This window comes from Grampus griseus (genome assembly GCF_964374135.1).
Source record: "Grampus griseus genome assembly, chromosome: 8".
Lineage (NCBI taxonomy): Eukaryota > Metazoa > Chordata > Mammalia > Artiodactyla > Delphinidae > Grampus > Grampus griseus.
Window position 1 is genome coordinate 63,351,907 of NC_139002.1, and position 19,401 is coordinate 63,371,307.

General features: G+C 48.8%; 1 protein-coding gene across 1 annotated transcript; it reads right to left on the bottom strand.

Annotated features, from left to right (window-relative positions):
* Positions 1–2,055: 2,055 nt before the first annotated feature.
* Positions 2,056–18,141, bottom strand: CYB5R2 (cytochrome b5 reductase 2; the record flags this gene model as incomplete). Its single annotated transcript, XM_082660089.1, is given in 11 exon segments — positions 2,056–2,116; positions 2,118–2,212; positions 2,218–2,225; positions 3,108–3,207; positions 4,328–4,413; positions 5,131–5,214; positions 5,833–5,962; positions 6,238–6,344; positions 9,079–9,151; positions 9,404–9,547; positions 18,112–18,141. Coding segments are annotated over 11 exon segments (918 nt in total).
* Between the last annotated feature and the right edge of the window lie 1,260 nt (positions 18,142–19,401).

Consider the following 19,401-nt stretch of genomic DNA (forward strand, 5'->3'; position numbering starts at 1 on the left):
ACACTATATACAAAAATAAACTCAAAACGGATTAAAGACCTAAATGTAAGACCAGATACTATAAAACTCCTAGAGGAAAACATAGGCAGGACAGTCTTTGACATAGATCGCAACAGTATTTTTTTGGATCCATCTCCTAGAGTAATGGAAACAAAAGCAAAAATAAACAAATGGGATCTAAGTAAACCTGAAAGCTTTTGCACAGCAAAGGAAACCATAAACAAAATAAAAAGACAACCTACAGAATGGGAGAAAATATTTGCAAATGGTACAACTGACAAGACTTAATTTCCAAAATATACAAGCAGCTCATACAGCTCAATATCAAAAAAAAAAAAAATCAGAAAAATGGGCAGAAGACCTAAATAGACATTTCTCCAAAGAAGACATATAAAAGGCCAACAGGCCCATGAAAAGATGCTCGACATCACTAATTATTAGAGAAATGCAAATCAAAACTACAATGAGGTACCACCCCACACTGGTCAGAATGGCCATCATCAAAAAATCTACAAATAACAAATGCTGAAGAGGGTGTAGAGAAAAGGGAACCCTCCTACACTGTTGCTCGGAATGTAAATTGCTGCAGCCACTATGGAGAAGTGTATGGAGGTTCCTCAAAAAACTAAAAATAGGGTTGCCATATGTTTCCGCAATCCCACTCCTGGTCATATATTGGAGAAGACTCTAATTCAAAAGGATACACGCACCCCAGTGTTCATAGCACTATTTACACAAGGCAAACATGGAAGCAACCTAAATGTCCATCAACAGATGAATGGAATATTATGCAGCCATAAAAAATGATGAAATAATGCCATTTGCAGCAACATACTAAATGAAGTAAGAGAAATATCATATGACCTCACTTATATGTGCATTCTAGAAAAATGATATAAATGAACTTATTCACAAAACAGAAATAGACTCACAGACATAGAAAGCAAACTTATGGTTACCAAAGGGGAAAGGGAGGGAAGGGATAAATGTGGAATTTGGGATTAACAGATACACACCACTATATATAAAATAGCAAAGATCTACTGTATAGCATAGGGAGCTATATGCAATACCCTGTAAAAACCTATAATGGAAAAGAATCTGACAAAGAATATATATACACACACACACACACACAACTGAATCACTTTGCTGTACACCTGAAACATTATAAATCAACTATACTTCAAGAGCAGAAGTAATAAAAAAAAATCAAGAGCATAAATGGTTTTATCCAGGCACAGATAACAAAGCAACAGCATGTCCTGACCACAAACAGATGGTGATAGTGAGCACTTATACCCTTTGCAATAAATATGAACGATTTAAGGAATAGCCTCAGGAACCTAATTTTGTTTGCAAGTTCAGAAGCTTCTGTACTAACCACCCCTACCTGACCACACCAGAATTGGGCCTGGCATTTAGAGGATCCTTAACAAAGAAGCACCCCTTACCTCCATTTGTGGTGTACAGTGCAGGGAGTCCAGGATTCTTGGAGCCCACGTTGACTATTGCCCTGATGTGTATTTTTAACACGATTTCCATTTCAAGGGTCTCCTACAAGAGAAGAAAGAGTGCACATGGAGGGTGCCTGAGCCCTCTGATAGGTGTGACCTTAAAAACAACACTCTAGAAAGAGGGGTTAAAGAGAAATTGGGAGTTGACACGACCCCCCCTTGGATTCTCCTGGAGTTCTGCCCCAGTATTTTTGACCATTGTGACCCCCCCAAGGACACAAGATGCCAATTTACATGTGGGGCAGGTCAAGGCCTTCTACCTGTCTAGCAGGTCCCCCACAGAGCCACACTCAATGGCTATCTGCTTTGCACTGAATTTTATTTCACCAAACTATGGAAAAAGATACTGAAATGGAATTCCTTCAAGCCTCTTCAAGCAAGGAGGCCTCAGACGCTACTTGAGAGAGGAGGGAGTGCCAGTGTACACAAAGACGCATTACGAGGGACTCTTGAACACTTCCCAGTATAACATGGTGAAGCTGAGCTCACTGTGAAACATGAACGGGACCAGGCAAATTTGCTATGAGCAAGGGAGGCATTAGTAGGTGAAAATCATGTCCTTGGTGTAACCCAGTTTCTCCAAGTTAGGGTGCACGGCTCTGGATCAGGGGTGGTGGGCCACACACCAGGATGAACGAGAACCTCCCAGGAGGAGGGAGACGCTCCTTGATCGTGTCCTCAGTAATGAAGCCTGTCTGTACTTCCAGCCTGAGATTAAGCAGAAAAAAGCTGTTGCGGGGGCCAGGTTGCGTCCCTGACCCCAGGCCCCCTGCCCGCCCTCCCTCAAGCCAGGAAGAGGAACACAAGGCTATTCGCCAAGGCTTAGACATCTGCACTACTGCTCTCCGCAGAAAGCTGGGAGTAGAGCACGTGGGGGGCCCAGAGAGCCCTTTTCAGTATTTACCCCAGACCCCAGGCTCACTGCTGGGGCTCTGAGTCCCTGGCTGGTGTCTGCCTGCTGTAAGCACCGGCGCGGGTGAACGCCACCGTGAGACAGATGCACCGGGGTGCGGCGTGAATCGAGGCCGTGAGCAGGAGCTGTGCCGGGCAGAGGGTGCTGTGGTTGTTTGGGGACTGGCTCGTTTGGGTGGCGCCCTCTGCTGGGCAGTGAGCTGTATGACGAGGCAGGCACAGCTCAGCGCTAGGTGGGAGAGGCAGCCTGTCAGCGTGAGGGCTCTGCGGGGTGCAGCGTGTGCGGTGGCGGCCGGGGCTCAGCTTATGAGGACTGCTGCCCTAGGTGAGGTGCGGGGTGCAGGGTGAAAGGGTCAGTGGCCGTACAGGAGGCAGTGTGAGTGATGGCTCTGTGGGATGCCGTGTGGAGTGTGTGTTCAGGGTGGCCCAGGGCCTCAGGGTCCCCCCTGACGTTCAGAGCAGTGCGTGGAGTGCCGCTGAGATATCGGACACCTACCCTCTACCGCCCTTACAAGCAGGTCATCCCAAATCCTCTCTCCCTCAAATTCCTGCATTTCCCAAGTAGAGACATAGTCCAAGGCCTCAGCCACCCAGCCCAGAACCAACCAACCCAGGGACTGGCCCCTGACTGGGTCAAGGGTTGGAGCTGACCCACGGTGGGGACAACGGGGACCTTACCAACAGGAGGCCTGTCCAGGGTGTACCACAGGTTGAACTGCTTTGGGTGAGGTCTATCAACTTCTTCAAGCTCCTTTCTCACCAAGATCTCCTCCTGTGTCTAGAAAAGAAGCAACACGAGCCTCACCCCTCCAGGGCATCCTGCTTGCTCCCCAGACTCAGCACACAGGTCAGCACATTCCCGCCCCGGCCACCCGACTCTAGCTGGAGTGCTCCCTGCAGACTCTGGGCCAAAGAGTTCTGCTGAGGCTCCGACACAACAAACGCCCTCTTGTGGAGGGAGGCGCTGGGTGACTGCCCTCCAGCTGGAAGGCTGTGTCTGATCACCCCAGCCCAGCTCCTGCATCCACTCTGAGCGCCAGGCAAGGCAAACCGGACTGGCCCAGGATCTCCTGCAGGGAATGCGAGCAGCTAAGGCAGTGATATATGACACGATATATATAATCTACGGCACTGGAGAGCTACAGCAGAGGAAGACAGAGGCTGTAGCCTCCGCTGGGGAAAGTGCACAAAGCCAAAAGATCTGTTGCAGGCTCAGAGATGCTGCACACAAGACCTGGACCGTAAAACTCGTCATGATCCTTGTCCCAACAATTCCACTTCTGCGATTCTGTTTAACAAAATAATCCAAGCCTAGGCACAATTATTCATCACTGTATCATTTATAACTGTGAAAACTGAAAACAACCTGAATGGAGGAGAAGATTTAGTAATGATGGTGAGACTTGATATAGACTGATGAAAATATTTATAAAGAGTTTTAATGAGAAGAAATGCCTGTGTGGTAATGTTGAGTAAAAAAACTAAAAATGAAAAACAATATACATATAATTGTGAATATATAGCATGTATAGAGCAAACATAAAAAGAAGTAAATTATTTATATGCTTCCGTATTTTCTGAAATTTCCACTAAGGGCAAGGCATCTATGATTTTACATTGGGAAAAGCATAGAATTATATATTAAAGAAAGAAGGAAAGCTTAGTGCTTATGGTTGTTTGGGGAGACAGAGTTGAAAAACAAAAACAAACGGAAAAACAGGCCTGGACTCAGCTTCTATGGCTGCCAGTCTCCCTACTTGAGCCCAGTGAGCCCTCCCATAGCTGCAGGCGCCGGAGCAGCATGACTGTGGTGAGTGGGGAGGAGAAGAATGCAGAGACCAGCTCAGCAAACAGTGGAAAATTCCTTCCTCACTCAAGGCTGACTCAGCAGAACTGACCTGGCTGGCACAGACGAGGGACATCCTGGTCTTGTCACTGGGCTTCTTGGTGATGCAGCGGATGAGCTGCAGCATGGGCGTAACCCCTGGAACACAGCTGGCAGGCAGGCCGGGTTTCCCTCCCCCTCTGGTGCTCACTGTCCCTGGTCTGCAGCAGCTTCACAAGTTTCCTTGGCCCCGGTTACTTCTCTCACTTCTGTCCCCAGAACTCAAAGAGCAGAACCACCCTTCATTTTGGTTTTCCCTTCTAATGCAACAGTCCATCAAAAGCACTTCTCATTTTCACATGGCAGCACTGGCTTTGAAACGACTGCATTTCACGTCTAGCTCCCTAACTGTCCGACTAAGGTGAGTCAGGCACCTGTCTGAGCTCTTCAGTGTCATCTGTAAAACAGATATAATGACAAGTAAATGTGATATTTTTTAAAATGCCCGTTACGGTGCCTGGCACGTTGCAGTTCTCCTTACACATTTGTTCTCGTCTTTCAGGCATTCATTTTCAAGGGATGGGGAGCATCAGGCTTGAACAGGATCCAGGAGCCCCTGGGGGCCTGTGTGGCCCTGCCCAGCCTGGCCCCCAGCCTCACCTTAGAGGCTCCAGGGGCTCGTGGGGCAGCCACCATGTTGGTTAAGGGGAGCAGGGCGTCCAGGGTCAGTGTCAAGACCTGTCACTGACCCTGCATCCCCATCTCAAAGAGCCAGGGAAGGAATCTCTCACATCACCCCTTCTAGGACCAAATGACTCCCAAGTCAGAAAGGTCTCAGGGCTCACCCTGTGGATGAAGCCCCCAGTAGCCTCTTACCTGTGGCCCCAGCAATCATTCCCAGGTGATGGACCAGTTTATTTTCAAGCTCACTCGTTTTGTATGGTTTGAACGCAAACTTCCCTGAAAACACAGAGGATACTTCTGATGTCTACGGCTCTTGACTGAGAGCCCGCAAAACATCACTGAGTTCCTTGGGCCTCCCAGGAAGCAAGTCCACCTAAGCGAGTGGCTATGCCATTTTAAACCAGAGGAGCAAGCCAGGGTGGGCTCCTTAGCCAGCCCTGGTCCACCGGGGCCCAAAGTGGGAGTAGAGCCTGGGCATCCTTGGGGGAATAACTGCACCTTTTCTTCTGAGGAAGAAGGAAGGCAGGCTGAAGTTAACATGGAGTGTCACACAGCACTCTCACCCACAGCAGCGAATGAGTAAGTGATGAGCGTGTGAGCACACGGATGAGTGTGCATTCCATCCACCCACCCACCCATCCTCCACTTTTCAGCAACGGCAAGTGCCTTTCGTGCGTCAGGCATCGTGCTGGAGACACAGTGATGAGGAAACACCAAATCACTCCCTTACCTTCATGAAGCTTATAATCTCATAAAGTGGGTGTGTGAATGAATGTATGAAGACTTCAAGGACAAGTCCATGTGACTCAAATCTGAGGAGCTTTCTAGAACAATGGAACAACCATAGGCATCTTCTTCCTCCTAGCTGGAGGCCAAGTGTGAACCCCCCAGTACCTGACCCATGATAGAACAGGCGCCCGGATGGCCCTTGAAAAAGGATGGTGTCCCCAGTTTTCATGTTCTCCAAGTACTGAGTCCTCTTCCCCCCTTCTGGATGATTAGGGTGTACATTTTTGAGGTAGATCTGAAAAATAAGGCAGCATGGCTTTCACACCTTCAGCCCCGAGGCCACAGCCACACACAACTCAAGAATACATCTGCTACCAGAAACCAGGAAGAGCAAATCCTCTGCACGCACAGTTGCTCTAAAGCAACACCTGAAGACTTCACTAGGTCAACAGCTCCACTGTTAAATGACACCGCTGGGAAGCCCTGTCCAGGGCACGTGCCCCTTCTCCACCCACCACCCTGAACAAGCTTGTGACGGTGAGGCAGCTGGACACGGCGGGCATCATTTACCTTGATAATCAAGTCCACAAAGCCTAGATCCTCATCCCTGGACACAGGCGTGTAAGCCCTGACCACCAACACACCATCAATTCTGGCCAAGAGATTAACATAGTTACCTACAGAAAAGGCACCAAATGTTAAGCCTGAGCAGGGCCAGCCTAAACAGGACCAGGGATTTCTCTAAAGGACTGAGCTTTGGTGGCGGAGGGCGTGCATAGCGCGACAGGGTGCATGGGAGGAGGGCCAAGCAGGGAAGGAGCCCAAGTCCAGGATGCCTAGATCCTAGGCCTGCCCTTATCACTCCATGTGCAAGCCTGGACAAGTCACTTCACCCCATATACCTGCCCTGACTCCATCACAGCGTAGCTGTGAGCTTCACACACAGGAAGCCTACTGTCGGTGCAGGCTTACCGTGTCAAAGTGCTCTGTGGGGCAGGAAGAGCTAATTAAGGTTGGAGGCTGAGCATTAAAAATTGCAGAAAAGTGTTTCCTTTTTAAAGCAAAATATGTTGCCTTCATAAAGTCATTTCTTCCTAAACTGTATGTATCACTGGGGTCTATGAATGAATGAATACAGCTCCCTCATCTGTATCCTGTCCCCTGGCCTGGAGCAGGCCTGGCCTCACAGGTATGCAGGGCTCCAGGATTTAGACATCCACGGACCATGAGTTCCAGCAGCAGCACTGTGTCTCCCTGGCCCATGGCTCTGCTGAAGGGCAGCAGTGAAGCTTTGAACCATGTAATTCTGTCCCCCCAGGGTAGACATGAACAGACCAGGGTGGCCAGAGACCTGTGGATCATGACTCCATGATCCAGTGTCACATGATGGGCTAGGCCACTCAGATTTCTGCTGCATCCAACATGGGAGACTTCAGTGACTAAGGCATTAGTGGTGAGGGCAGAAGCTGCAATCAGGAGATGCCAAGGGGCTTCCCTGGTGGCGCAGTGGTTGAGAGTCCTCCTGCCGATGCAGGGGACACGGGTTCGTGCCCCGGTCCGGGAAGATCCCACATGCCGCAGAGTGTCTGGGCCCGTGAGCCATGGCCGCTGAGCCTGCGCGTCCGGAGCCTGTGCTCCGCAACGGGAGAGGCCAAAACAGTGAGAGGCCCGCGTACCACAAAAAAAAAAAAGGGATGCCAAGAGACAAAGGCAAGAGGAAGTCCTGAGCCAGAGTATCTGAGGGGGTAGAAGCTGTGTGTGCACAGGACAGAGAGAGCATGTGCAGACAGAGCAGAGACCCAGGGAGAAGGGGGAGGAGAAGGGCAGGAGGGAGGGAAGGAGGAAAAGGAGGAGGGGGCACTGCAGGGGCAAAGCCCAGTCTTTGAGGGGCCCCGAAGCCTGAGGTGCAAACGCTCTGGGTTAAGAAAGGACAGGCTTAGGATGGATAAACAAGGTCCTACTGTATAGCACAGGGAACTATATTGAATATCCTGTGATAAACCATAATGGGAAAGAATATGAGAAAGAATATATATATGTATAACTGTCACTTTGCCGTACAGCATAAATTAACACAACATTGTAAATCAACTGTACTTCCATAAAATTTAAAAAAAGCAAGGACAGGCTCAATGACTCTGGCTGTGCCCTGGCTGGGAACCAGGGGTCCCCAGGAATAAACACCTGTGGCAGCTTCCTGCCGAGAACTCATCTGATACTGGAAACCTTAGAAAGCCTCTTTCAGATGCAGCCAACCTGGGCCTGGCCTGGCAGCAACCTCAGAGGAAACGGGGCTGCCCGGCTGGTCCCGCAGACCGCATCTCTAACCAGCTTCATTTCAGCAGGGCTGGCAAGCATGAGCGATCTCCGAGCCTCCACAGCAGACTCTCCCAGAAACCTCTAAATTACCTTGTGCACTGACTGTGCACTGTCCACACCAGGGCTGAGAGAGTGGGTCATGACAGTTTCTAAGAAATTCTGTTTCTCAGAGGTTTTATTCTTCAGCCTTCTTGCCAATAGGGCTGGTCTCACCAGCCAGGCAGAGGGCTGGAAGGCAGGCTGACACCCAGCTCCCACGGATGAAGAGGGACAGAGGAAGCAGCAAGGAGGCTCAGGGGCCAGGCTGGCTGCCTAGTGGGTAATTTCATCACCTGAAGAGGTGACGTCAAGCTTTTGTCCCATGCACCCAGGACAAGTAGGCTGTGGATGAGGAACTCCACCAGGAAGGCAAGCAGCACAAAGTTTCAGGCTGTGGGCCTAGCAGAGCGCTAAGACTGACTCGGCCACCTGGTGGTGGTACAGGTTAGAAACGGGATAACTCGGAACTCTAGGACTGCTAGGGCTCATATCCACAACGGGTCCCTCCTTCCGTGCATGAGTTTGAGGCCCCTGCTGAGAACCCGCGTACTGGAGAGGAAGGGCACCAACCCCCTCCTGCCCCTCCAAACCTTCTGGGCCTTTCTCCTGACAGTAGGGGCACATCAATTCCTCCCGTCCATCCTAAGTGCACAGCACTTTACAGTTTCTGAATTTTCACATCCATCAGACACTTAATTCTCACAACAATGCAAGTAGCAGACAGGCCTGGGAAACCCCATGTCATAGACAGTCTCAGAGAGGTTGACGGACTTGCTTAAGATTGCCCAGCAAGGAGCTGGCAATGGGATCTTAGACCTTCTGACTCTAGACTCAGTTCTTTTCAATGCTCATTAAGATACCGCTTTCGTGTCAGCCCCAATGGAACAATGAGAAAGGGAACAGACTGTCCCTAAGCCTATCTCCCTACCTCTTTTTGAGCTTATGTGGCTCAGGAAAGGTAGCAGGGCAACCTCTACGCCTCAGCTGAGTTTCTGATAGGAGCAGAGTGCCCACAAGGCCCAGGTCCTGGTGATGACGCCAAACTCCACTCACCTACAGGAAGCCCTAAGGCATGGTCCGGCGAGGGCAGTCCAAAGCGGAACCTCCGAGTGTTGTAGCTGATTTGCTAATAAAACAGAAAACAGAGGCAGGCTCTGTCAGCTTTCTGGAAGCTTTGCTGGGCAGCTCAGAGGCCTGGGAAAGGAGTTCCCAGCACACATACACAGACAGTGGCAGTGGGGAGCAAACTAGAAGCCATGGAATGCCCGTCCCACTGCCCTGGCCTCCCCAGCCAACACATTCCCCACCGCTTTGTCTTCCTCTCACATCACCCGCCCATCCTGCCCCTGACAGCAGAGGGGGAGGGCTGACCCATCACCTCTTTCTCAGTCAGGGGCAGCAGGAACTTGGCTTCAGGGTGCTGTAAGGTGATAGGACGCCTCTTCTTTACATTCTTGTTCTTCAGGGCCAACAGGAGCACAGTGATCCCAGTAACAGTGATGGCGAGGAGCAGGGACGTGTCCTACCAGACACATGTGAGCAGGGCACTCAGGTCCTGCCTGCCCCGGGCAGGACAGCTCTCAGGCCCAGCGGCACCCGCTCCACACCAGGGGCATGTATGAAGCCGGACTGTGCCTAAAAGAAACTAGGCAGAGGTAAAGGTACTAAACTAGAAGGCAGGCTCAGCCTACGGTGGACCTGGAGGCTGGGAGGGGCCAGCTACAGATTAGACAGGAGGGATGCTTTAAACTCCCAGTCCGATGGCTCAGGAGTGCTAACGTCACCAGGCCTTCCCTGCCCATCTGCCTGTATCCTGGCTACAGCCAAGGGTGCAAGCCCTGGCAGTCCCCTCCTTGAGGTGGAAGGGGTGAGGATGCTGCTTCCAGTACCCAATTTGGAATGAGGGCCCCAACCCCCAGGGACAGAGCTAGGGAGGGGGGATCAGCTGCTGAGCTAAGAGGGATTGGGCTTGCTTCCTCCACTCCCCTCTTCCAGGGCTGGCTAGGGCAGGGGTAGGGGTGGGGTGAGTACCTCTGTTGCCAGAGCTGCTCCAGGTCTTTGCTCAAAACCCACCAATGCCCACCGTTAGCAGGAGTGAACATAAATTTTTAACTTGAAGGGTTCAGAGAAAAGAAAAGGAAGCTACACACACACACACACACACACACACACACACACGCACGATGGAACCAGCTGGGACCAACAGGGCAATGAATCTGACTCCAACACACCCTGAGACCCTGAGTCTCATCTTACTACATTAGCATATTAAATGATGCACCTATTGGTGGCCAGGACCTGACATTAAGGACCAAAAAAGGATAAAAAGGGGGTGGCACCCCAGTCCCTCAGAAAAAGCCCCGCCCCTTCCCCCCGTAGACTATTGCATATGCCTCCACATAGCTCGCCTCACTCCTCCTCCCGTTGTCTTTACTCTTTAAACCCCTCTCACCAGCTGTGATCTGTGAACTTAGTTCCCACCTCTCCATTCTTTGGCCACTGAATGAAGACTGTGCTGGGTCAATCGCAGTTTGGGTTTTGTTTTTTGCCTACTTGAACCCAAACAGAAAAGAAACCCTCCCTCGCCAAGGCAGAGAGCCTCCACTGGGCTAGGGCTGGAGGAGGGCCCATACGACTTAATTCGGTAACAAATTTTGGCATCCAATGGGGGTCCCATTCCGTCTGGTAACTCAGGGCTTACTCGCCAACAAGGCAAGTTAAATAACTGGCCAGTTTGCTCCAATTCTGGATCCCTGAGCCAGTGAAGGCTACTAAATTAAGCCTGAGATCAAAAAGCAGCCAAGAATCAAGCGGGGTGCTCCCCAGGTTAAGACCCCACCCCCACCCCAGCACATCTCCAAGGACACTTGCTACAGATTGGTGTAGTGTCCAGGCGATGCCCAACACAGGAGGCGCTGACCCCACTTCGGTCGATAAGGCCAATGGCGGTTGTAGGGGTTGGCTAATTAAGGGAAAGGATCCTGCCCACCTGGTTGGAGCCAGACCTCTGCCGAGAAGACTGGACTGGACAGTTGGTTGTCTAAATTGAGCCAATGCTCTGATAACGGGGGAGGCGAGACTGGACAATTGTTTGCCTGAATGGACTGGACGGGAAGCCCTCCAGGCCACCACATGGTAAGAACATCTTTGTTTTGTGTGTGCAACGTAAGCCCTAGTCTCTGTTCTTGATAAGGGTGAAACTTCAATCTCTGTTCTGTGTGGTCTTGTTTGCCCTGATGTTCTTGGAAATACTTGCCACAACTGTGGGCATGGATCGAGCACTTAAAGCCCACTAGGGCGCTCTCCACTGGAAGACTCCTGTGAAAGGATAAGTCTGTGACGGACCAGGGTAGATGAGCACTAGGTATCCTGCCGGCTGGAAGCAAATGTCCATGTAAGTTGGCACACTGCAAAGCACTCCCAGCCCTGACCCCTGCAGCACTCCCGACTCCAGGATATAGTCAAAAATCCAAAAGCACATCTTCTGTATTGGTTTGTCTTGCCCTAACTTGCCATCCTGGGGCAGGGTATATGGCTCTGTTGGGTAGGTCTCTCTCCATTACCCTCTATCACAGATCCCTAGGGATCCTTCCTCTGAGACACAAAACCTTTAAAAATCTTATTTTTGCCAGATTTCCAGAAAATCGCCGTCTAGCCAGAGAAGGAAGAAGAGGACACCCAAATCATCCAAAGTCCTTGGGTCCTTGCAGCTCAGAGTATAGAGAACTGCACGCATTCCACATGGGCATTTGGCCTCCCTGCTCGATCGCCTGTAACCAAGCAGGGTCAAGCCCTTTTTGAACAAGCCTCCTTGACTGCCAGAGAGGCTCTCCGAGCAATTTATCTGATTAGAGAACGCTTATTTATAACCCATTCCTCCTTTACCCTATCTCCGAGGACTGCTCGCTGAAAGCACTCACCTACATTGGGTATCTCCTACAGTCCCACAGTAGGCCTGGAAACGTCCACTTGCTAACTTAGAGGGGACTTTATAACTAGGGCCCTCTTAGACAGCAGCTCCCCTTCCAGGCCCTGTGAAGATTGGTTCAGATTTCAGTTAGAGTGCCTAGACAACTTGGTGTGGGCCGGATCCTGTGGGATCTGTGTTGCTACCAACCCTAGGAAGAGGCCACTGGGAAGCCGGAAACAGACCAGAAATAAGGACTCCCCACTATGGGTAACCAAGCCTCTGTCCTGGCGAAATTGCTGCTAGGGTGCATTCTCCATAACGGGAAATTCTTCGAGTACTGCCCACTACCAAAGAGACAGCTTATTTCCTTTTGCAACACCATGTAGCCCCAATATAAACTGGCAGATGCAGAAAGTTGGCCAACTAATGGCTCGCTAGATTATAATACTATTTTTCAATTGGATCTCTATCGCCAGCATTTAAAAAAATGAGATGAGCTCCCCAGGTACAATGTTTCATGGCACTTAGCCAAAACAAGGGCCTCCACAAAAAGTGCAAGGCTGGTTCAAATCTCATTCTCTCTCTGAGTTTTCCTCCCCCGGGAACTAGTCCAATGCACGCCCACAGAGTTCAGTGCCAGAACTCTGAATCAGTAAGCTATTCCCCCTTTGGGAGGTCCCCAATGGAGAGGGGGGCGCTGACCACCATGTATGTACCCCTCTCTTTCTCAGATCTATACAACTAGAAGGATCAATCCCAGGGTTTATGGGAAGACCCCCGAGGGAATCCTTAATTTAGTCTGGGGAATATTCCACTCTCATTTCCCCACTCGGGTGGATGTCCAAACCCTCCTAAAATATCTTATTCTCTGGGGAAGAACAGGCACTGATTATAAGTAATGCAAGGGAGAAAGTGGATAAGACCAATCAAAATTATGCAGGGCACACCGTATAATAGCTTGGAGCCCCAGCCATCCCCGACACGGACCCTGGGTGGGATCATCAGGAGGAAAACAGTTGGCAGAACCTCACACATTTCAGGGATTTGATTCTTAAGGGCTTGGTCAGCGGGGAAGAAACCCATAAGTTGAAGTAGGGTACAGGGAGTCATCCAGGGACCGGAGGAAAATCCCTCAGCCTTCCTTGAGTGCCTAAGGGAGTGTCTCCAAGTGTACGCAATTATAATCTGAAGCCGTTGGAAGGGCAGGCCACTCTTAAGTCCCAGAGGGCCCCAGACGTTGTGAGAAAATTACAAAAGTTGGGGAGAAGGCTCACCATGCCCACTTCCCGGCTGGTGGAATCAGCACTTCGGGTGTTCAGCAACCGGGATCTGGAGGCGAATGCAAAGGAAGATAAATGAGCAGAATGAACTGCCGGTATTCTGGCTTTAGCAATTCAGGGTCAATCGACCTCCCAGGAATGACGGCCCCCCAAGGGACCCTGTGACAACGATGAGTCGCCCTGCATTTCGAAGACCACGCCCACAGTGGAGAGAAGGGCTTAAAACCAATCAGAGTGCAAACTGCATGGAGGAGGGTCATTGGAAGGGAGAATGCCCCAATGTCTCGGAAGGAAACTAGGTGGACCATTGTGTCCTGGCCCAACCTCACTGGTTGCGCACATAAAAGAAGAAGAGAACTGAAGGGGCCTAGGTGCTCCTCAGAACACCCTGGAAATTACCCCTGAGGAGCCTCAGCTGACCCTGACCATAGGGGGTAAAAAGGTTGACTTTTTAGTTGACACAGGGGCCACCTTCTTGGTCTTGAACACTCGACAAGGCAAAATGACCAAAGATAAATGTAAGATCATGGGAGTGGAAGGGAAGCCACAGGAGTGCAATTTTATAGAGCCCTTTTAGTGCGCTTTGGAAGGAAAAATGTTATCTCACTCTTTCTTATATATCCCAGAATGCCCAATTCCTCTAATAGAAAGAAACTTACTATATAAATTGGGAGCTACAAGTTACCTCAGAGACAAAAACCTTATCATTGAAATACCCAAGACCACCTTCTGTTCTGTAGCCCTAGCGCTACCGCCCTCTGACAATAATAATGGCCCAATTAACGTTGAGGGGATTAACCCCTCAGTATGGGCCCACGACAGAGCCCATACTGTTGGCAGAGCCAGGAGGGCACCACCAGTCATAGTCAAGCTGTGACCCAACTACAGTCACCCAAGTAAAAAGCAATACCCCTTAAACCAAAGAAGCCCTAGTGGGCATTAAGCCTATAATAGAAAGCTACTCAAACAAGGGCTTCTTAGATCCTGTCAGTCCCCTTGCAACACTCCTATTCTTCCGGTAAAAAAATCCAAAAAATGGGAAATACTGGCTAGTTCAGGACCTCCAAGCAGTAAATGAAGCTACGAAGGAAATTCACTCCTGGTGCCCAACCTGTACACATTACTCTCTACCCCAAACCCTGAGAGGATCTGGTATTCAGTGTTAGACTTAAAAGATGCCTTCTTTTGTGTGTCCTTAGCCCCAGTATGCAATAGATTTTTGTATTTGAATGGCAGGATCCCTACAGCTCTAGAAAACAATCATTGTGCTGGAAGGTTCTGCCCCAGGGACTTAGAAACTGCCCCACCCTTTTCGTTAAGGTTTTAGCTAAAGATCTTAGTGATCTTGAGTTAGAAGAGCGAACTATACTTCAATATGTGGATGACATTCTAATCGCCAGCCCCACCAAAGAGCTTTCTGACCATAACACAGTTAGCACCTTATATCATCTGGCTGAGAGAGGATATAAAGTTTCAAAGCAAAAAGCCCGGATCTCCCTCCAGCGGGCAGAATACTTAGGATTTATAATAGAAAAGGGGCACGTGTTGCAGCAAAAATAGAAATGAGATTTTTCTGATAAACAAGGAAAATAAGCAACAGTGAACAGGCTGGGGAAACAGCATAAACAGGCCTGAAAGAGTTAAGCAATCTTGGTCATTCTTTAGCTGTTACTACAAACACCCACTTGTAGCTAGACTTGTCCTTCACAAAGCTAAACAAAGCTAATTACTCTCTGATTCCATATGAATTGTACCCTGCACCTGGCGTTTACTCTCTGCATTCTCTTGTAGCAAATTACCCCTTGTAGCTGTTTACATTTCAGAAAGAAGGTCTCAGGCCGATAACCCAGAGATGAATGGACCCAATTACCAGGCTGCCTGACAGCAGCAGTGACTGTTTTAAAATATTGCAAGAAGAAGAATGCAAGACCTTCACCACTTTGTTCCTTATCACTTATCCTGGACTGCAAGTTCCACCTATAAGACCCTCCGCAATTCCCCAAGACAGGGGGGCACAGTTCTTGAGGTGCTAGCCTACTGTGTCTTCCCTTCTTCCTGGCAAGAAAAATAAAGCCATCTCTCCCTTCCTCCAAAATCTCTGCCTCCGTATTTCTGTTCGGCATCGGTGCACAGGAAAGCTGAAATTTCGGCAACACACAGGGCACTATCTAAGGAGAAGAAGGAATTGGCTTGCCAGACGGCACCCTCTAGTATGAGAAAACAGCTCTGGGGGTTCCTAGGGATGGCCGGGTTCTGCTGTATAGGGATCGCCAACTTTGGCTTAGGTGCTAAGCCCTTGTATGAACAATTAAAGGGAAGGACCCTGACCCTTTTGAGTGGACCCCCAATTGTGACCGGGCATTCCTGGAACTGAAAAACCACCTCATAAGAGCCCCCGCATTAGCCTTACCCAACCTGAGCTGTCCCCTCCATCCATATATACTGAGAGAGGAGAAACTGCCCTGGGGGTGTTTACACAATAACTGGGACCTCTGACTCAGGTTGTAACCTATTTTTCTAAACAATTGGACCAAACCCCTAAAGGATGACACCTATGCTTACAGGCTGTAGCTGCCACTGCTCAGCTTCTCAAAGAAGCTAACAACTTAACTTTTGGACAGCCCCTGACTATCTAGACCAGCGGTCCCCAACCTTTTTGGCACCAGGGACGGGTTTCATGGAAGACAATTTTTCCACAGTCCAGCGGGTGGGGGTGGGGTGGTTTCAGGATGATTCAAGTGCATTATACTTATTGTGCACTTTATTTCTATTATTTTTACATTGTAATATATAATGAAATAATTATACAACTCACCATAACGCAGAATCAGTGGGAGCCCTGAGCCTGTTTCCCTGCAACTAGATGGTCCCATCTGGGGCGATGGGAGACAGTGCCATCGCAGCGTGTTGCTTGCGTCCAGTCTACTTGGTAATCTCGTTTTGGTTGCTGCCACTGCAGAAAACCCTGCTTCACAAAGACAGGATGTTGGAAATGCAAGCAGGCTTTTCAGTGCCTTTGTGGCAATCTCAGAATATTCCGCCTTGACTTTAATCCAGAACGTATGGAGATCTGAAGTTGTCTCCAACATACTTTTAAGGCCACCCTCATTTGCGATCTCAAGCAGTTGATCCTCTTCTAGCACGGACGAAGTCGATTCACCTGGCTTATTCACAAATGGGTCATGGATCCATTCCTTCCCAGTTCGGGGGTCTTCTGTGATTGGGAAGTAATGCTCAAACTCTTTTGAAAGCTGAGATAGGTGATCGTGCACCAGCTGGGAGAAAGAAGGCCCTGGCTTAGTCTCTTTCAAAATCTCTGTGAATGTCTGAAACATGTCAAAAATCCCAATGTTCACTCGTCACCCCCATAATTCCAGTTTGGCTTTGAATGCAGCCACTTTATCTGCCGACTTGAACACGGTTGTCCTTCTCCCCTGAAGTGACAGATTGAGTTTGCTGAGCAGGTTGTCACACAAGTAAGCAAGTTTTGTGATCCATTCTGTGGCACCAAAATGTGCTGCCAGTGGTGACTGTTTTTCTAAAAGAAATCTCTGGAGTGGCTCTCTTAACTCAAAAACTCTGGCCAGTGATCTGCCTTTAGAAAGCCATGTCACTCCTGTGTAAAAGAGAAGACGTGTGTGCTCTGCCTCCATCTCCTCACAGAGCTGTGCAATCAGACGTGAGTTAAGGGCATGTACTTTAATGTGGGTGATAATTTTAATCACATCCTGCAAAACGCTGTTAAGTTCAGGAGACATTTTTCGGCTAGTCAGCATTTCTCTATGGATGACACAGTGTGTAGACTTACATTCAGAAGTGACCTCTTTGACCCGAGTAGTGAAACCAGAAAGCCGTCTAGTCATGGCAGCTGCTCCATCCGTGCATATACTGACACGAAATGACCAATTCAGTTTTCCTGATATGTAATCATTCAAAGTCTTGAATAGTTCTGCAGCTGTGGTATTGGTTGGCAACAAAAGTGCACACAACATATCCTCGTGCACATCCTCCTGAAAAATATATCGCACAAAATGATGAAGTGGTAGCCTTCAATAATTGCTTCTGTTCTTTGTGTTCACATTTTTTTCTTTTGAAAAACTCCAAAGGCTTGTCTTTTCATGCAGGGTGCTTGGTCTCCATGTGGTGAAGCAGTTTTGGAGGTTTCATGGCTTCGTTGGATGGCCAGTCACCACATATTATATAAAGCGGTCTTGGAGAATGTGAATCACCTGTTGCAATGAACCCATAATTTAAGTAGAACTCTTGGTATTTTCTTTTAAGTGCAGCTGTCTTTTTGTTGGCAGTCTTAGAGTCTTCTGCTATCTCATTATTGGGTCTTTCCCCTTTTTCAAAGAAGCTTTCCAGTGACATTTGTTTTTTACTCATTTTGGGTACTGTTAGCTTGTGGGCTTACCAAAACTGTGACTGAGACAAGTGCACAGTGTGGGAAAGAGGAGCAGACAGAAGTGGTAAATAAAATAATGGGCAGGCCACGTGCAGACTAAATTTAGTGTTGGATTCTGACTTAAAGCCTCCCACCAGATGCAGCTTAACTGTCACTTGACACTCACTGATAGGGTTTTGATATGAGTCTGCAAGCAAATAATTTACTATGGTCTCTGTGAAGTCAAACCTCTCTGCTAATGATAATCTGTATTTGCAGCCGCTCCCCAGTGCTAGCATCACCGCCTCAGCTCCACCTCATATCATCCAGCATTAGATTCTCATAGCGCGCAGCCTAGATCCCTCGCATGCGCAGTTCACAGTAGGGTTTGGTTCCTATGAGAATCTAATGCCACTGCTGGTCTGACAGGAGGCGGGACTCAGGCAGTAATGCGAGCGATGCGGAGCGGCTGTAAATACCGATGAAGCTTTGCTTGCGCACCTGCTGCTTACCTCCTGCCGTGTGGCCCGATTCTGGTCCATGGCCTGGAGGTTGGGGACCCCTGATCTAGACCTCCCATTGCCTCCGAGCCCTCATTAAGGAAAGCGGGGGCAGGTATCCCCTAGTTCTGAGGCAGGGGATAGATGGGCCCCAGGCTGAGCAGCTGAAATTTGTCTCCTGAGGACAGACACTTCAAGATAAACACGATGGCAGGAGCAGAGAGGAGCTAAGCCCTGCTTGGGTAAAAAGATAAGGAGGTTACATACTTCTCATTCTTGAGGTCAAGAAGACCTCCTAAACTTCACATGAGCAGAAATGATGCTCAGGGGTCAGGGAAGGGAAGGGATGCTAACCCATAATATGTCCTGCCAACCTCCCAGAAACCCTCACACTGGACTCCATCTTGGCTAAAAGATGTGAGCACACATGGGGGAGAGCCTGAGTCAGATCAGATATGGGAAGGGAGCAAGATGACTGGCCAGAGGAAAACAAAGACCCATAAAACTGACGCTATATAAGCAATTTAAGACACCCCCAAAGCGTGACTCTCTCTCTCAACCCACCCGTGTGTCCTTTTCACATGTACTCTGCTTCTAATAAAAGCTTTACCCACTTCACTACCTTCCGTCTCTCTGCTAAATTCTTTTTTTAATTTATTTTTTAATGTTTATTTTCTTATTAGTCATCCATTTTATACACATCAGTGTATACATGTCAGTCCCAATCTCCCAATTCATCACACCACAACCCCCACCCTCCAACTGCTTTCCCCCCTCGGTGTCCATATGTTTCTTCTCTACTTCTGTGTCTCAATTTCTGCCCTGCAAACCGGTTCATCTGTACCATTTTCTAGGTTCCACATATATGCTTTAATATATGATATTTGTTTTTCTCTTTCTGACTTACTTCACTCTGTATGACAATCTCTGGATGCATCCATGTCTCTACAAATGACCCAATTTCGTTCCTTTTTATGGCTGAGTAATATTCCATTGTATATATGTACCACAACTTATTTATCCATTCATCTGTCAATGGGCATTTAGGTTGCTTCCATGACCTGACTATTGTAAATAGTGCTGCAATGAACATTGGGGTGCATGTGTCTTTTTGAATTATGGTTTTCTCTGGGTGTATGCCCAGTAGTGGGATTGCTGGGTCATATGGTAATTCTATTTTTAGTTTTTTAAGGAACCTCCATACTGTTCTCCATAGTGGCTGTATCAATTTACATTCCCACCAACAGTGCAAGAGGGTTCCCTTTTCTCCACACCCTCTCCAGCATTTGTTGTTTGTAGATT